General features: G+C 39.3%; 1 protein-coding gene across 1 annotated transcript in view; it reads right to left on the minus strand.

Moving 5' to 3' along the window:
* Positions 1 to 2997: 2997 nt before the first annotated feature.
* LOC127849858 (trithorax group protein osa-like) overlaps positions 2998 to 19082 on the minus strand; it is a 52163-nt gene continuing 36078 nt past the window's right edge. Inside the window, 9 exon segments of the mRNA XM_052382610.1 lie at positions 2998 to 5985; positions 5987 to 6467; positions 11588 to 11711; positions 12403 to 12575; positions 14912 to 15040; positions 15945 to 16061; positions 16463 to 16956; positions 17267 to 18112; positions 18114 to 18639. Of these exon segments, the coding sequence (XP_052238570.1) occupies positions 4305 to 5985; positions 5987 to 6467; positions 11588 to 11711; positions 12403 to 12575; positions 14912 to 15040; positions 15945 to 16061; positions 16463 to 16956; positions 17267 to 18112; positions 18114 to 18639 (4571 nt within the window). The 3' untranslated portion in view covers positions 2998 to 4304.

The following is a 19082-nucleotide window of genomic DNA, read 5'->3' on the forward strand; positions in this document are numbered from 1 at the left end:
GGATGGTTGGACGGTATTTCAAAAATAAAATAATAAAAATAAATATTTGTGTTTTTGTACCATGCTTGAAAAAAACAAGAGATGTGTTTGTCAGAAACACAATGCCCCCTATTGGGCCGCTTTGAATTTAAAAAAAAAAAAAAAAAATTACCTTTGACCTTGAAGTATGACCTTGAACTTCCATCACTCAAAATGTGTAGCTTTATGAGAACGCCGCTTTGATTTTTTTTTTTTTTATCTTTGACCTTGAAGGATGACCTTGACCTTGAAGGATGACTTAGATCTTGAACTTCCACCACTCAAAATGTGCAGCTTCATGATAACGCCGCTTTGAAATTATTTATTTTTTTACCTTTAAGGATGACCTTGACCTTGAAGAATGACCTTGAACTTCCACCACTCAAAATGTGCAGCTCCATGAAAACACCGCTTTGAAATTTAAAAAAATAATTTGACCTTTGACCTTGAAGGATGACCTTGACCTTAAAGGATGACCTTGACCTTAAACTTTCACCACTCAAAATGTGCAGCTTCATGATAACGCCGCTTTGAATTTTTTTATTTATTTTTTTACCTTGAAGGATTACCTCGACCTTGAAGGATGACCTTGAACTCCCACCACTCAAAATGTGCAGCTTCATGATAACGCCGCTTTGAATTATTTTTTTTTCCTTTGACCTTGAAGGATGACCTTGGAGAATGACCTTGACCTTGAACATCCACCACTCAAAATGTGCAGTTTCATGAGAACGTTGCTTTGAAATTATTATTTTTTTACCTTAGACCTTGAAGGATGACCTTGACCTTCCACAACTCAAAATGTGCAGCTTCATGAGAACACCGCTTTGAATTTTTTATATTTTTTTTTTACCTTGAAGGATGACCTTGACCTTGAACTTCCACCACTCAAAACGTGCAGCTTCATGAGATACACATGCATGCCAAATATCAAGTTGCTATCTTCAATATTAAAAAAGTTATGGTCAATGTTAAAGTTTTCGGACGGACAGACGCCATATATTTGACCTTGAAGGATGACCTTCACCTTTCACCACTCAAAATGTTCAGCTCCATGAGATACACATGCATGCCAAATATGAGGTTGCTATCTTCAATATTGAAAAAGTTATGGCCAATGTTAAAGTTTTCGGACGGACAGACACCATAAATTTGACATTTGACCTTGAAGGATGACCTTGACCTTTCACCACTCAAAATGTGCAGCTCCATGAGATACACATGCATGTTAAATATCAAGTTGCTATCTTCAAAAGTGAAAAAGTTATGGCCAATGTTAAAGTGTTTTTTTCGGACGGACGGACAGACTGAGGGTGTGGTGGTCATTTATTAGATGATCTTTAATTAAAAAAATTAATGGGGGGGATTCGGGAGGGGGGGGGGGCCGCTTGGGTGATGGTTTGGGTGGAGTATATTGTGGTATGTCAGGTAAGAGTTGTTTAGTCAAAGTATCAATCGAATCTAATCATAAATAAAGAAGTTATGGCAATTTTAGCAAAATTTAATAATTTGACCTTGAGAGTCAAGGTCATTATAAGGTCAAGGTAAAATTCAACTTGCCAGGTACAGTTACCTCATGATAGCATGGAAGTATTCGAAGTCTAAAAGCAATAGCCTTGATACTTTAGAAGTAAAGTAGATCTAATCACAAAATGTAACCATATATTCAAAGTTACTTAGTCAAAAAGGGGCCATAATTCTGTAAAAATGACAACCAGAGTTATGCAACTTGTCCTTTTCTGTCCCCTTATGATAGTTTGCGAGTGTTCCAAGTATGAAAGCAATATCTATGATACTTTAGAGGTAAAGTGGACCAAAACACAAAACCTAACCAAATTTTCAAGTATAAAGGGCCAATAATTCCATCAAAATGTCAGTCAGAGTTACATAACTTTGCCTGCACAGTCCCCTTAAGATAGTAAGTGTTGCAAGTATGAAAGCAATAGCTTTGATACTTTAGGAAAAAGGTGGACCTAAACACAAAACTTAACCAAATTTTCAATTTTCTAAGTATAAAAAGGGCACATAATTCTGTCAAAATGCCAGTCAGAGTTACATTACTTTGCCTGCACAGTCCCCTTATGATAGTAAGTGTTGCAAGTATGAAAGCAATAGCTTTGATACTAAAGGAATAAAATGGACCTAAACACAAAACTTAACCAAAATTTTCAATTTTCTAAGTATAAAAAGGGCACATAATTCTGTCAAAATGCAAGCCAGAGTTATCTAACTTTGCCTGCCCAGTCCCCTCATGATAGTAAGTAAGTGTACCAAGATTTGAATGCAATAGCATTGATACTTTATGAAAAAAGTGGACCTAAACGCAAAACTTAACCGGACGCCGACGCCAAGGTGATGACAATAGCTTTTTTTTTCAAAAAAAAGATGAGCTAAAAAACTACAATCTAAGGGAAGTAATAAGCTTTAAAAGGGAGATAATTTCTAAACCTGCCAAATGATATATTGAAATTTTATTTCAAAGCGGCACAATAGGGGGCATTGTGTTTCTGACAAACACATCTCTTATTCTTCTCAAGTTACATGTAATTAAAATTTTAACTATATTTGGTTGCTAAAGACAACTCAGAAAGATAGCATGTGGGACTCAATTGTTTGGCAGACCAATGTTAGGACTGCAACCTAATTATGGTGGGCTAGGTTGATTGATTGGGTTATAATCAAGCCTACAGTCTTGAATTAACACTTTGGTTAAACCCATTTATGCCTAGTGTCTAGATAAAAGGCCTTTGCAAACAGCGTAGACCCAGATGAGACCCCGTATGATGCGGCGTTTCATCAGGGTCTGCACTGTTTGCTTAAAGGAATTTCTGTAAGAAATATTATAAATATAAAAATAAATATACTAGACATGCCCAATTTTGGAAATAAATTGATCCAATTTAGAAGGATGGGAGAGTCCACTAGGCATAAATGGGTTAAAGGAGTTCTGTACTGCGAGTACCACAAGCAACAAACTGGTGTTGTTCATAATTTATTTACACATTTTCAATGTCTGACATAATAAAGCTATCTGCACATATGTAAGAAATACAACATTGTTAGTAATTTTTCAAGATTAATTTCAATACATTGTTAAATATTTGTTTATAGAAAAAAATGTTTGCAAGTCACACTTACACTCGCAAATCTGGCTTAAATATGAAAACAAATGTACAGAATGTTTTGAAAGAATATTCATGCCTTTCTACAATGAAGCATGTAAAATTCAAGAAATGCAGGCCAAATAGCCAACAAACAAGCACTTGTTAAGTTTAAATCATAGCAACAAACAGCAGAACATCATATGAAGCAACATCAACTAAGTGATAAATAGGTCATTGGAATGTTACAGGTGTTCACAAAGATTTTAAATATTAAGAATTACTTTTAAGAATGTTTTTAAGAACATATATTTATGTAACATGGAACACTGCTCTTCTTTGAGCTTCCAATAACAAAGCTGATCTATTGTAGAAATAATAAGTTAACTAACACATTTCTCAATTTAGACAATGTAAATTACAGTTAGTAAAACTGGTAAATATTGTTTTGTCTCAATAATTTGGGCCATTTTTAATCATTAATATTAATTTTCATTTCTAAGCAAACTTAATTTGCTCATGATAATTGCAGTCCAGATCGGGCTATTGAACAAGATAACAACACAGTGTACGTCTGATGTCTGAATGTCAGATACCACCTGGCTTTTGTAATGTTGTGTACAAAAATAAAACAATATCATATTGAAATACTCACAAATCACAACATAGTCATAACAAAACATAATAATAACATCATTTTAATTCAGGCAGTATTTTAAATAACAAATGCAGAGAAATGTAACACAATATAAAGGTTACAAAATGAAATAAGACTTTTTATGAATGCAGTTGGATTAGCCATATGAAAAAATGACACTCATTTTAATAATTAAAATGAGATATCTCCATTTTGGAGAAAGTGACATAACAAGGCATAACACATGCATCAAACATAGTCATCAAAAAAGTTAATGCAAGTATGATATTTACAAGTTCTGTATATACAATCGTGAAATGATGATTTATTGTGATATTTGTGAAGCCAAAGATATGAAGCTCATGTTGAACATGGCCAATGTTAACATTACATGACACAGTCACTCACAAGTGAAAGAAAAAATTGAGCTAATCACGCTTTTCAACGCAATACACGAGTCGAGCCAATCCAGACTGGTGATTCAAATCCTGCGTGCCTAACACTCCAATGTTAACGTAGGAACAGGGATGATTGCACGTGAACATGTACTATGACACATTTGAACACTGAAACAGAACATCTGAAAGCTGCGCAGCGACATTGTGATCGAGGATCTGTGACATGACCAGCGCCAGCAGCCGGCTCTGGTGATGCACAAAGAGTTTACGGTTCTCAGGCACGCGCGCTAAATGCGTCAGAACGGAGGCGGCTCGGCGTAGCATGTCCAGACTGGTACCCATCATCTCGGGGTTGTCCCGCAGCATCTGCACCGTGTGCATGTTGGCCACCTGCAGTGCCTTCTGCTCGGCCGTCTCAATGAAGTCTATGAGGAGTGAGATGACCGGGTGCTGCAGTGCGATACCCCGCGCTGCACTGCTGCCACCACGAACCAGCTCAGAAAGCAGCACGATAGCAAACTCCATAGTCACCTGCTCGCTCTTATTGGCCAGCAGTTTTGTCAACACACTGAATAATTGCACAATACGTTCATACGGAGGACAGGCCAGGAGCATATCAACATTCTTGTCGTGAATGCACAGTTTACAGAGGGCCTCGAGCACAAGTCTGAGAGGGGAGAGGACGGAGGTGGGGCCCACGGTGGGGAGGGGGTCGGACGCGCAGGCTGATGGGCATACAACCCAGTGCAGCATGCCATCCAGGATGGGCAGGCAGATCGCGTCTGGGAACACGTCAAGCTTCAACTGAGCACATATGTTAGCAAAGATCACAAGCGTATTCTCGCGCAGAACGCTCAGACAGTCCCACCACCACTCGTCGATACCCTGAGTTGTGTCCACCATGTTCTCGTCAATGTCGTCACGGTCGAACTTGCGGCGCACGCGAGATCGAGGTAGATGTTTATGATAAAGTAACAGCAGCTCACCCAGAATGTAAATGAGTCCAGAATGTTTTGACATTTCTAAGTCATTGCCAGGAATAAACGACAAGTTACGGAAAATGTTTGACACACAAATACACCTGCGCGCAATCTCATGCTGTGCTTCTGAGGTGAGGCAGAGCGGTGGCTCATTGCGCTGATAAGACTCGTCCTCTACGCCACACCTCTCACCCTCAGTGTTCAACCCAAACTGAGTCTTACACACCTGTACAAGCTCATCATTATCCAGTAGCTCGTATTTTACTGCAAGCTTTATCCTTGGGTCGTCCTTAAAGAACGATCTCTCACAGATTTTTTCATCACAAGGGCTATCATTGGAGTCATTCTTTTCTGATAACAAGTCTCTATGCTCCAATTTCAACGTTTCACTTTTAATAAATGCGTTACATGAATGATTCTTCTCACAACTGCTGTCTGTGGTGTTAGAACTTGTCTCACACCTTTCAGAGTCTGAATCTTTGTTACACACGGAGTCCTCCACATCAACATCAGTCGTCTCCTCTTTGATTGCACCTTCTTTAGATTTGGAGTCTTTACAGTCTTCAACTAAATCTGACCTTTCTAGATTCGAATCAGCTTTCCGTTTCATGGGTCGACAGAAGAAACGTTTGCTATTGTTCTTGTGTTCATTGCGGTCCTCAAAGTGAGTGAATATATGTTCAGTGAGATCCCCCTTGCCAATCTCCCAGTTGTCCGTCTGCTCTCCAAACTCTCCGTACACATCCCAGACCTTCTCATCCAACAGGCCATTGGGGTCTGAGTGTTCCTCCACCTTCACTTCTTTGCCTTGCCGTGTACGGAGACTGTAGTTTCTTCTGGGCCTCAGCTGCCCCTCCGGGCCCCTCTTCCTGCCCCCCACTGCCTTCACTCTCCCCCTTTGGCACCCCACCAGTCTCACACTTACTGACTGCTGCCTCATCCACCACCTCAGGTTTCTCCTCAGAATCCTCTTCAGTGTCCTCAATCTTAGCCAAGGATTTGTTCACTCTGTTTATCTCCTTTTCCTCCTCAACAGTGTCATCATCGGCCTGCTTTCGCGCTGATTCCAAGATGGCCATGCGGATGAGATTTTCCTTAAAGTCGTCGTGGCCTGACGCAATCTGCGAGTCCTCGAACAGGTCAAATATTTCAATGAGACAGCGACGTAGATGATCCAGTAGGACCTCTAGAAGGCCTGGCAGGTGTCCGAGCCCAAAGTAGGTCACCGTGGAGTCGTCATAGAGAAGAATGTTGAGTGTGTCTAGCGCCCAGGTGCTCTCAGCTATCAGGCCTGACTTTAGCGACATCATGATCCTCCAAGCTTCTATCTGACCTGCAACACACAAACACTTGCGTTAACATCCCTGTCAACATACAGCTGGCATACTGGTATAAGATCTGTTCGGTACAGTTAAGCAGTGAATACTTTAGAGGATCTCAATAGAAACGCTACAGTTTTGACAAAAATAATGGAAACCAATAGTTTATAAAGTAACATTAATAACTTACAGCTGATTTTCTTGTTTTACTTTTGTAAATAGTAATTTAAACCACATAATTTGAATTATCTAAATTTATCATTTTGAGGGCTATCAACAAAGACAATACACATGTTAGATACAGATTTTCTGAGTACAATAATTAACATATTACTGTATAAATATATTATTTAAACTTTAAATGATAAACTATATGTTATGCATGAACTGATGTAAACCACACACATTGAGAACAATGACACATTTACCAGACAAAAAATACAGACGAGCAGCTAAATTTAAACAAATGTGATTGCCTAACTCGTTTCCTTTAAGGGATGTTGTGTGCCAGCTTATAGACTTCTCAGCCATTCAAAACTTTTATATCAAATATTTCCACTACAGAAATTTATTATATTAGATTATTATTTATTTAACAGAATTGCGTACAATATGGTGATATATGTATTTGGACAAATTCACAGCAGAAGTACCATATAAGACGAGCCCATAGCTTGTCTAATGCAAGTATGCCAGCTGTGTACGAGTCGAAATATATCTCTGTATTGTACACAACGGTATTAAGGTATATTTGTATTATATAATTATTACATTATTTCAGTTATTTGCATTATTTATATAATATACATTACAATCTTAAATCTGCTTAAGAGAGAGAGAGCATTACTGTGATTTAATGACATTCTATGAAAATGCACACAATAATGGCAGACAAAAAATGCACACAATAATGGCAGACAAAAATCCCTTGTTTGGAAAGCATGCAAAACTATTAGCCACTACAAAGTTGGAATCTTGTATTAGTTGGAAGAAACCACATGCAGATGTGAATGAGGAGTAGGGTGTTGCCACCATTCACATGGGAACATTCCTGTACCAGTCACCATAGAAACTACTGCACACATTTACACCATGAATCAAGTGGGTCTGTTATCTGATCATGTTATTAAAGTTGCGATGAAGATTCTAAGTTTTATCTGGGATAGATACATAAGGGAAAGTGGTACTGTGTTACGGGACAGATGTGAATGAAAGTTGTGGGATAAAAAAATGATGTCATCTTCGGATGAAACAAAATGAAACATGTACAAATTTTGAAGGACAGACTTTAAGAATGATATATTTTATTTCTTAGCCTTCTTTTAAAAACATAAAGACTTTTAAGATACATTTTTATGATCAAGCATAGGTGGTTTCAGTAAGATTCACACAAAGATGAACATGTCAGATTTTGGGTGATCAAATGCAACAGAAAAAGGGGCAGAAGAAAAGTTACAAGTGAGAGCTGCAAGCAACCATTCCTAGAGAATGTAACACTGCAATGAGGTTTGAGATGGTTATTATGGAGACTGTGGTAGTCAGAGGGGATGCTGGGCTAGAAGGTAGGGGCTGGTCACCTGTGTCGCTGCAGCGGTTGCGCCGGTTGGCCCCGCTGGCCCCGTACGGCTTGTAACCATGAGGACCTGATGTTAGGAAGACAGGCACACAGAGATGAGATACAGAGCGCAACAAACACGAAACATCATCTACCAAGCCTCTCCATACCTGACATTTATGCTGGTAAAATATGTACAGTCAGGGATTTCAATTGAAGCACAATCCTGATTTTGATGCAATCATTTTTAAATTTTGTCACTTTTGACTCCTCTGTATCATCTGTGTTGCATCATTTTGACTCAAATATTACCATGACACTAACACAAAAATGAACTTTACATTACCCTTTTCTTTTTTTTAGTCATATATTAAAATTTATTTGTAAATCAATCAACGAATATTCAGAGACCAAACTAACTAGACTTCAGTATTTTGATCCTTTGAAAATTTCATTTGACCCCTGGAAATTTCAAGCACAGGGTCATTTGACCCGTTTTTCAAAAGCTGTTGAAATCCCTGTTGCAGTGTTAATCATTGAGCCTAATTTGTATTTCAATATTTGCTTTCAAATAATAGATTATTTCTGTAATAGTTAATTATTTAAATGGCATTTTGTTACCAAATAACATGAATAATTAAGCAAACCTTTTTGCAAATGTTTGGTATGACAAAACAATCCAAAAAATGGTGTAAGGCAAACACAATAATCACTTGACAGTGGAAAATTCACCATAGTTTAATGTCTACTGGAATTATTTTTGTATCCAATTCGAACTTAATTCCAGCTATAATCGGTGCACAAATGTCAAGTAGGAGCCCTACAATGGATTATAGCTGAAATAAGCAACTGCAGTTAGAAAGGTCTATCTACGAAACTACAACATGTAGTACCTTAAAGTACACTTGCTTCATCATAAATCTCCATGCTATTCTCTTCAGAAGCTTAAAGTAATGGAAATCATTATTTTCCTAGCTGTGCAAAGTCTTTTTTTGGCTAAAGTGATTTTTTGAACTGCAGAAGATTTGAATCATTCCAAAACTTTTTAACATACTTTTTTCATATTTTTTGCATTTTTAGTAAATTTGCAGTTTTGTCATCATTTCCCTCTAACATCTGGGAAAGAAACAAATGGTAGTAAAAGCAAGTACACTTTCTGGTACAGTTTCCACACAAGACAGGGGTTGACAAGAAATGTTGACAAAAATCACAAGAAATTGACAATTTTCAAAAATTTGAAGAACAAAAAAATAGACAACACTTCAGTTAAACAGACTGTGTAATGATTTTTGCTAATAGCATGCTAAATGACTAGCCCACAAGCCCGCGATGTGTTACTGGATCAAAGTCTAGTGTCAGGCTCTAAATGCAGAGTACAAGAGGTAATATCTGGGTCCCCGCTACTGAGCGCTTAACCGGTGGAAAGCAAGGTTAGTTTGCATCTGGGATAACGGGGTTTAATGCATGTGCGCCAAGTGTCATCCCAAATTAGGCAGTGCGGTCCGCACTGGCTAATCAGGGACAACACTTTCAGCCTTAACTGGACTTTTGTTAAGAAGAGACTTCCCTTAAACGAAAAATACAATTAAAGCCAAAAAATGTCGTCCCTGTTTAGCCTGTGCGGACTGCATGAGCTAAACTAGAATGTCACTTTACGCACAAACATTAAACCAAATTTTCCCACAGCCAGAATCATTTAAATACAGTGGTGTTTCTTTATACCAGATGAGAAAGGAAAAAGACTGACATGTCCTAGCGTGTTTTGCACATTTAGTGATGGAATACTTTGGTCAACAATGTGATACAATGACAACAATACAAATATACATTTATACATCATACCGTACAGGCAGACAACAGTACAAATGGGATACCAACGTTTCATTACAAAATGTTCTCTTATAACTTATAAACTCATTTTCTGTTCTAACGCTGTTTTTCAAGACTACAATTTCAAGGAGAAAATATTTCTTGGTAAATCATCAAGCAACAGACTTTGGGTCAGCAAGCGAATACATGTTTTAAACACCATCATCTAATGCTAAGGTAATACTTTGTGAAGAAATGCACATGTGAAACTGCTGTACAAGGTATCTCCAATTCCCTATTCATTCCAAGCACTAACAAGAGCAGCAGTATACAACTTCCCAAGCACCAATTGGCCATAAACAATAAATACCCCAGTCAAATAACAAGAAACACCCTTGATTTACATGATTTCTTTATTGGAAGGTGACACCCAAGTGCAACTGAGACAATATTAATTTTGTGCAGGCTTCACTGACACCTTTGTCGTAATTTGTACACATTATAATAAACATGCTCTTTTCTTGTTTAACTCATACCCAATGCCAATAATGGCAAGTTTTTGTAAACTTGAAAACAATTATTCCCAAATCTTAAGTGACAAATTCCAGACACAAAAAATACTAGACTGAATTTTCAGGGTAAATTTTTTCTGCATCATACCCATCTAAACAAGGGCTGTTTGTAAAACATGCATGCCCCCCATATGGGCTGTCCGTTGTAGTGGCAGCCATTGTGTGAATACGATTTTTGTCACTGTGACCTTGACCTTTGACCAAGTGACCTGAAAATCAATAGGGGTCATCTGCGAGTCACGATCAATGTACCTATGAAGTGTCATGATCCTAGGCAAAAGCGTTTTTGAGTTATCATCCGAAAATCATTTTACTATTTCGGGTCACCGTGACCTTGACCTTCGACCTTGTGACCTCAAAATCAATAGGGGTCATCTGCAAGTCATGATCAATCTACCTATGAAGTTTCATGATCCTAAGGGTATGCGTTCTCGAGTTATCATCCAAAAACCATTTTACTATTTCGGGTCACCGTGACCTTGACCTTTGACCTAGTGACCTCAAAATCAATAGGGGTCATCTGCGAGTTATGATCAATCTACCCATGAAGTTTCATGATCCTAGGCGTATGCATTCTTGAGTTATCATCCGGAAACCATTTTACTATTTCGGGTCACCGTGACCTTGACCTTTGACCTAGTGACCTCAAAACCAATAGGGGTCATCTGCATGTCATGATCAATCTACCCATGAAGTTTCATGATCCTAGGCGTATGCGTTCTTGAGTTATCATTCAAAAAACATTTTACTATTTCGGGTCACCGTGACCTTGACCTTTGACCTAGTGACCTCAGAATCAATAGGGGTCATCTGCGAGTCATGATCAATGTACCTATGAAGTTTCATGATCCTAGGCCCAAGCGTTCTTGAGTTATCGTCTGACAACCACCTGGTGGACGGAAAGACCGACCGACCGACATGAGCAAAGCAATATACCCCCTCTTCTTCGAAGGGGGGCATAAAAAGCCATTTCTCCTATCATGAAACCCACAAAACTTTTCTGAATAAAAAATTAACTGTTCAACAGCTTTTATAATGCACATTTTTTACATAAAAAAATATTGTTCAAGATTGTGTATTACGCACTTTTTTCTGCAACCCCAAAACAAAGTCAAATCTAAAAGTTAAGCCAGCACAGCAGTGTCCAGGCCGTGCTCTCAGACCAGTGTGCCTACAGAAGGGAGGTGAGAACACTTACCAACATCGTGCTTCGTGAGACGTCGGCGTTTGTTCAGCAGTGGTTGGGTGGCCTCCACAGACTCAAACGGGAAAAACATGTCCTTCTTGTATTGTCCCGACATTGACCCTCCCCCTGGCATTTTCTGAAATCATTACATACCTACTAACAACAAAAAACAAGGCAATGTCTCGTTGCGAGGTTTTCAACATTTGACAAATTATTAAACTTTAGTTACCCAATCTCAGGCTATATCTGCATGTATATTTCTTAAGCCTTTCCCCAATAATAAGCAAAGTGAAAATGGTTATATGCAAACAGCATAAAACCAGAACAGCCTGCGAGTGATGGGACAGTCTGTTCAGGTTTAATGCAGTTTGCTGCTCATCAGTATATCAGTAACTAAGGGTTGGAAATGAACCTGTCAAACTTAACCCTTTGCATGCTGGGAAATTTGTCTTCTGCTAAAATGTCATCTGCTGAATTTCTAAAATTAGCATTTTCTTCGAATTTTTTTGAAAGAATACTATCAGAATAGCAAACAGTTTGGATCCTGATGAGACGCCACGTTCTGTGGCGTCTCATATGGATCCAAACTGTTTGCAAAGGCCTTTAAAATTTGGTTCCCGCACTGAAAGGGTTAAATACATTAAGAAAGACTTAAATTTAATTTGATTTTCTAAAGGACTTCAAATACGCCTAAATGCGTTTATAAGTGGTAAACGGTTAAACACAAAATTTCAGCACATTGCCTTCATCGAAACTCTTAAATATCGAGCAGAAGCAGTAAGTACCAGTGATCTTGACAACAAATCAGCTGATCAGTGTTACAATACCTGTTTCCCAGGAGACATGTTGTTACTGTTCCACCTGGGCGTGGGTGACATGCGATTACGGGTCCAGCCCTGAGGCCCGGATGGCGTGCCCATGCCAGAACTGGGACCGTACTGGGCCGGGCCCTGACTGTACGGGCGCGGCACCATCTGGGACCAGCTACCCTGACCACGGTCTAAAAATAGAATGGACTAGTTTAACAGGTTTAAGCACTGGAAATGATCGACTCAATTGTTTAAATGTTTTTCAATGTGTAATTTGCAATCTCATGGCAAGATTAATCTGGCTCTATGTTAAAGAGCACAGTTATGCACTGAGCCATCATATTTTATCTAATAAGTAGACCTAACAATTATTGGATGGATACATAAACGATGCCCCTTTTAGTCAGATTTCAAGAACTCAAATTAATATATATGTGAAAGTGCACCTGTTTATTCAACAACAACTACAGAACATTTGCAAGCTATGTTTAAATAATGTAAATAACTTCATCATTTGGTTTGCAAATACACCTCATGTTCTCAAATATTTATTCTTATTCTGATATAATTTTGTACTTGTTTTGCTATTACAATGGTTAAGACAACTATTTTTTACCCATGATCTAATATAATACATGTATAATGAAGAAACTCCCCCCAGTACATGTGACTATGGATGCGTATACATACAATTTATCATAAAAGCAACGCTGCTTTTGCCTGTGACATGCACATATTTTTTCTAGAGTGCAATACTTAAACTTTAGTGCAATTTTATTGACAGTCACTGAAATATTAAATCTAGCATGTGCCAGCAATGTCTGTTTCTCAACAAGAACAGCTTAATACGTATTGCTTATACAATAATAATCAAAATAGGCAGTTAAGTCAGTAGTAAATATGGTGTTATTTGGTATCTAATTTGAGGCAGAAGTAATATTTAAAGAAATACAAAAGTGAAAACAAGTTAACACAACTAGGCTAATGTATGGCATACATAGAAGTTGTGCTTGCATGCACCCATTTCCACAGAATAAGGTGGAGAAATATAAATATATTAACTTTTTAATAGATATGTATTAATTTGAAAATATTTAATGTAATTCTTCTACATTGAATCAATAAGCTTTGAACGAAATTCAAAATCAGGATAAATATAGACAATTGGTCTTCAGTTTTGTTCTATGTTTACGTTCAATATCATAAATTGTTAATTGAACACATTTGTGTCTACGAGTAAAGAACCACCAATTCCAAAAGCTGCAAGCAAACTAGATGAAGCAGCAAGCTGGTTTTGCAGCAGTTGTAAACCTGAAAAGCTTTTTGATCCTTAATGTTTGTACCAGCAATCATAACTTGCACCATTTCTTATTTACATTCCGTTGTTTGTTTCATTTTTAATAAAGTAAGTATAGGTTATGGTAGTATATATATTAAGTATGACACACCAGTACATCTATTTACTGAAGCATTTACATTTTAACAAAGGAACATTGAAACAAAATGAACATACGTGAACAAAAATATCTAACAAAAAACTTGGAAATTTATATAATTAACATCGAAAGGTGGGGAATGTAGGGGAAATGTGGTAAAATCTGTTATAAAAGGTATGAAACAATTGGGGAGCTAAAACATATGTTGTTGAAGAAGTGAAATCTTAATGACAGGTGAAAGCGCACTAAATAAAAAGAGCTGTGCTCTGTGATAAAGGGGTTTAATGCATGTGCGTAAAGTATCATCCCAGATTAGCCTGTGCAGTCTGCAACGACACTTTCCGCCTAAACTTGGTTTTTGCTAAATAGATACTTTCTTGAAACAAAATATATCATAAAAGCAGAAAATGTCGTCCCTGATTAGCATGTGCGGACTGCACAGGCTAATCTGGGACGACACTTTACGCAAATGCATTAAACCCCTTATTCACAGAGCACAGCCCAAATCTAATGACAAACTCGCACAGTAAATACTGGCCACACATCTAGCAGTGATACATTAGAGAAACATAACCTTTCTCCTTCAGTATTCCAGTCACAGATATCACTATTACATAAAAACAAGCATCGATAGGGTGGATTCTTATTTCCACAAAGCTATTTTCACTATGAGCCATTCTTGACATGGTCTTATATGTCATATTAGTACTAAGATTTCTGTTTTGATGAACATTTTATATTTACAACATTATTTCATTTAAGAAAATAGTGCTTTATGAAATATCTGTGACTGAAATTACAAAATATTGGTTTTGGGCACTACAGCAAAGAATAGCCAAGACACACTTTTGGTTGAAAATTATTTTCACATTATTTAGGATGCCCTATTTATAAAGATACTGTAATTTTTATTCTACAATCCTTTCACAAATTCAGCTATTATTTAAATACAGAAAATAACAATTCCATCTAAATGGAGAAATATGCTAGATATTCCAAGATAAAGGTTAACTTAAGGTAAAATGGTGTCCGGGCTATATCCCATAATGCACAAACCCAAGGGAGAGAAGTCATCACTCTCAACTGCATACCAGCATTGGATGCTGCCGAGGGATCGTTATAATCATTATACTGCTGGGCCGACTGATAATGGGGCGTATTGGGGGGGTCCCCATACGTCATCATGGGCGGACCACCGTACGATTGCGAACCATACGGAGCTGTGAACAAAAACAAACTGAAATTTTTCTGAATAATAACACGCAACAACACAGTGCTGTTACTTCCAGTACTGTAAGACTAAGAAAGACATAAGACAATTACATCTTTTGAAAATTGATTGGAAGATTTACTTTTAAATAAATTATTTCACCTGTTAAACTTTTATGTTAGGTAAAAATGTTTTGTTAAAAGTACTTCACATACATTTTTTGTATAGGACATTCCATGTTTTTAACAACAGATTACATATAAGAAATAGGCCATTGAAGATTCTTTTAAAAGCATAATCTTTAAAGTGATAAAGACAGTCTTGTTGCATAAATAAAGACTTCAATGAATAAACTGCTGTAAAAGTAGGTGAGCAAACAGCACATTGTAAACACATGTACAGAAGACAAGAAGTAGACCTGGACGCCAAGACATTGAGCTGCTGGTTATTTGTCACAAACACAAACACATACAGTGTATAGTTTACACAGTGGCTGAAATTAGCACAGGCCAACATGCCCTTGACTGGTTCTCAGAATAACTTCCAGGAAAATATTCAATCACTTGTTACATTTTCTTGCTCTGAATAATAATCATTGGAGCCGCACACTAGCAAAATGGGTCTAATGCCATATGAGGCCAGCACATTCACGGTCTGGAGATAACTTGTCAGATAACTTGTCAGCTAAAGAGACCAGGAAACCTTCTGTTACTTTAGAGAACAGGGTTCTTCCTGACCTGGATGTGAAGGCCGGTCAGGAGCAACTCTGGTCACATCTGGCATAAGACCCATTATCGCATCACGTGGTTCATATAAACATTCGGGCTAGCTTGGCAGGTCTGCTAATTTCATTGACCAATAGTATAGCACAAAACGCAAACTGTGCATCTAACCACAGATACATGTGAGCCTACCAAAGTTATTCTCCGCACTGTACGGATCATAGTAGGGATTGCGGGACGGGGTGGAGTAGTTCGACGAAGTGTCAGAGTACCCTGTGAACCCCATTGAGCTACATCGACTGTTATATGCTGTTAAAAAGCCCAGAAATGTCTTCCGATAAAAGACTTACTTGTGTTTATTTAACAAGTTTGGAAGTTATGATAATGATTTTTTTCGAAATTAAAATTTTACGCAAAAAGAGTTTGATTTTATTTGATGAAGATTTAAGTGCAATGCACTAAGCCTCACACATTTAAAGGGCACCAGGATTAATCACCAAGCTACTGACCTGCAGAACATTGGTACTGCTGGCAGAAAATGTTGTCAAATCACTGCTACAAACAATTATCTTTGTTACTCTTTGTTACACTTACAATACAAAATGTGAATATCCTGGTTACAAAAAACCAATTCTTTACATACAGATCTGCAGGCCATTAGGAACAATATAAAGCAACATTGACAAGACAAGCACAAACATGATACGTACCTGGTGAATTAAAGTCTTTCCGATTGTCTGGGTACATCTTGTTGGGTGTGCTGTAACCTGGCATCGGTTGACTGCCGTACTGCCCGGCCTGATATCCCTGGTACTGGTCAGTTTTCATCATGGGTATGCGATTGTGGTAGTTCCCTTGTCCATACTGGTCCGGTGCCTGGTTTCCATAGCGACCACTGTGACCTTGGTCCATGCCAGGCTGCTGCTGAGGGTTAATGTAGCCACCATGTGGCATGCCGCCCGACTGCTGGTAGGTCATGGGTCCCTGCATCGGGCCTTGCTGACCAATTGACCCCTGAGGACCCATAGGGCCCGGGCCCATGGGTGGCTGCTGGGAGCCCATCATGTTCTGGCCAGGCACCATTGGGCCCTGGGGTCCCATGGGGCCAGCCTGGTTCATGCCCATGGGTGGCTGGTTCATCATGGGGGCCTGGGACATTGGCGTGTTGCAAGAATTGCTCATGCTGGGAGAACCCTGGTCAAACCTGAAATGTAAATGAAGAGTATAAGATAAATAGGTCACAGACACAGAGCAAAGAACAGCAAGTCTTTCTAAGAAGGCTTAAAACACCTGAAAAAAGAACCTCGTGTACTGATGAGATAAGCATAAACCAACAAAGATTATGTGATGGTGATATAATGGGAATAAAAATGTTTCTTGAATGAAAGATGTAGATCGTATAACTTAAAACTCTTTCAAATTATTGTGAAATTATGTAAGAAATTCTAATTCTGAAGAACTCAATTCTATTACATTCCTATAAAAGTATTTTAAATACTGCTTCTTTGCTTTACCTTTCCGGCTTGTTAAACTGGTTATCCCCAAATGGAAACTGGCGCACCGTGGAGCCTGCAGTGTTGGATGCGTTAGAAAACTGACTAGATGAGATGTCCATGCCAGGCTGACCTGCAGACTGACTGGTCCCAGGTCCAGAATAGTCTGGTAGGCTGCTATTGCTGTTACTATCCTGGCTCTGGCTGTACATAGGCTGTTCACTGGACATGGGCATATTAGGCTGCATGGATGTATTGGACACTGGCGTCATGGCTGTGTCATTGTATTGGCTGTTGGGTGGCATACTGGAGTTGTTCTGGGACATCAACATAGAGGATGGAGGGACGTCCAAGCTGTTTTCTTGAGAATCCGAGTTTATGGAGTCAAAGCCTGGGGGCTGTGACTGAGGTGGGTAGTCAGAGCCCTGTGATGACGCTGGAGGCAAGGGGCCACCATTCATAGGCATGGAGTTGGAATGGAGAGACATGTAGGAGCCCTGAGCTGCTGGTGTGCTGTTAGGGGCGGGGTAAGGGCTGCCCCCTGACTGGGCCATGGCATTGTGGGGTGGCGGGTGGCCAGACTGCATAGGAGCACCAGCACTGGGCATCATCGAGGAACTGTTAGGAGGCATCGCTCCACTTGCAGGGGGCATTGGAGAACTGGAGTCATGAGCTCCGGAGTTTGGCGGCATGCCTGAATATGGCATCTGCTGTTGGTTGGGGTTGGACTTGTGATAAGGCTCGTCAGCGAATGGATCTAAGCAAGACACACTGTCATTAGGCATCTGCATGTTGATGGGCATGCTGGTGTTGCCCATGCTGTTTGGAGGCATCATAGCAGCCCCAGAAGGAGGCCCTTGCTGCATGCTGTGACCTCGCATCATAGGGTTGGGCATTCATCTGGCCACTGGGGGGCATCATACCACCCATGTTACCACCTGACATCATATTGGGGGGCATCATACTGTTGGGAGGCATGTTGCCCATGTTTCCCATCATGCCATGCTGGCCCATATTGTTGGGGCCCATCATTCCCCCCTGGGGAGGCCCTCCCATACTCCCCATCATAGGGCCACCCTGCATGCCCCCAGGTCCCATCATCCCTTGAGGTCCCTGGCCCATCATGTTCGGTCCAGGACCCGGTCCCTGCATCATGTTTCCATAGCTACCACCGTAGTTCTGAGGCCCCATGGATCCCATCATGTGACCAGGCCCTTGCATTCCGGGCGCCATATGGTGCGGCCCGCCCATGCCATTTGGCCCCATCATGGGCCCACCGTGCGGCCCCATGTTGTTCATCATGTGACCTCCCATCATGCCCTGCCCCATGTGACCCATGTGAGGCTCATTGGACATGAACTGGTTAGGCAGGCCATCCTGGGAGCCCTGTGAACCTGCAGGAAGATATGGAGATATCAGCGTTGCTGAGGCATCTTGCTAATCATAACATTTATGTGCTGTATACTCATGGACAAATGTCTATTGGATAAACAATAAACTGTTTTAAACTTTTTTATCAATAACAAAACATAAAGATAATTACATTAACAATCATTGTTAAAAACAAGTATTTTCTTTAAAAAGATATGAACAGTGATTATAAAGACAAACGTCTTCTGCAATCACATCACCGGAATACACAGCTACTCAAAGCATGTCATACTCTTCTGATAAGCCCACAGCTATAATAAGTTATATATGCATACCGATACATGAACGATGACGCTTCACAAAACATCATAAAATACCCCAAACAGGAAGTGGGTTTGTTTGTATTTGTTTGCAGTATATCCAGTCCTTAAAACTTGGTTAGTTTGTCTTCTCACACAAAACTGAA

The sequence above is a fragment of the Dreissena polymorpha genome, chromosome 11, assembly GCF_020536995.1.
Source record: "Dreissena polymorpha isolate Duluth1 chromosome 11, UMN_Dpol_1.0, whole genome shotgun sequence".
NCBI classification, from domain to species: Eukaryota; Metazoa; Mollusca; class Bivalvia; order Myida; family Dreissenidae; genus Dreissena; species Dreissena polymorpha.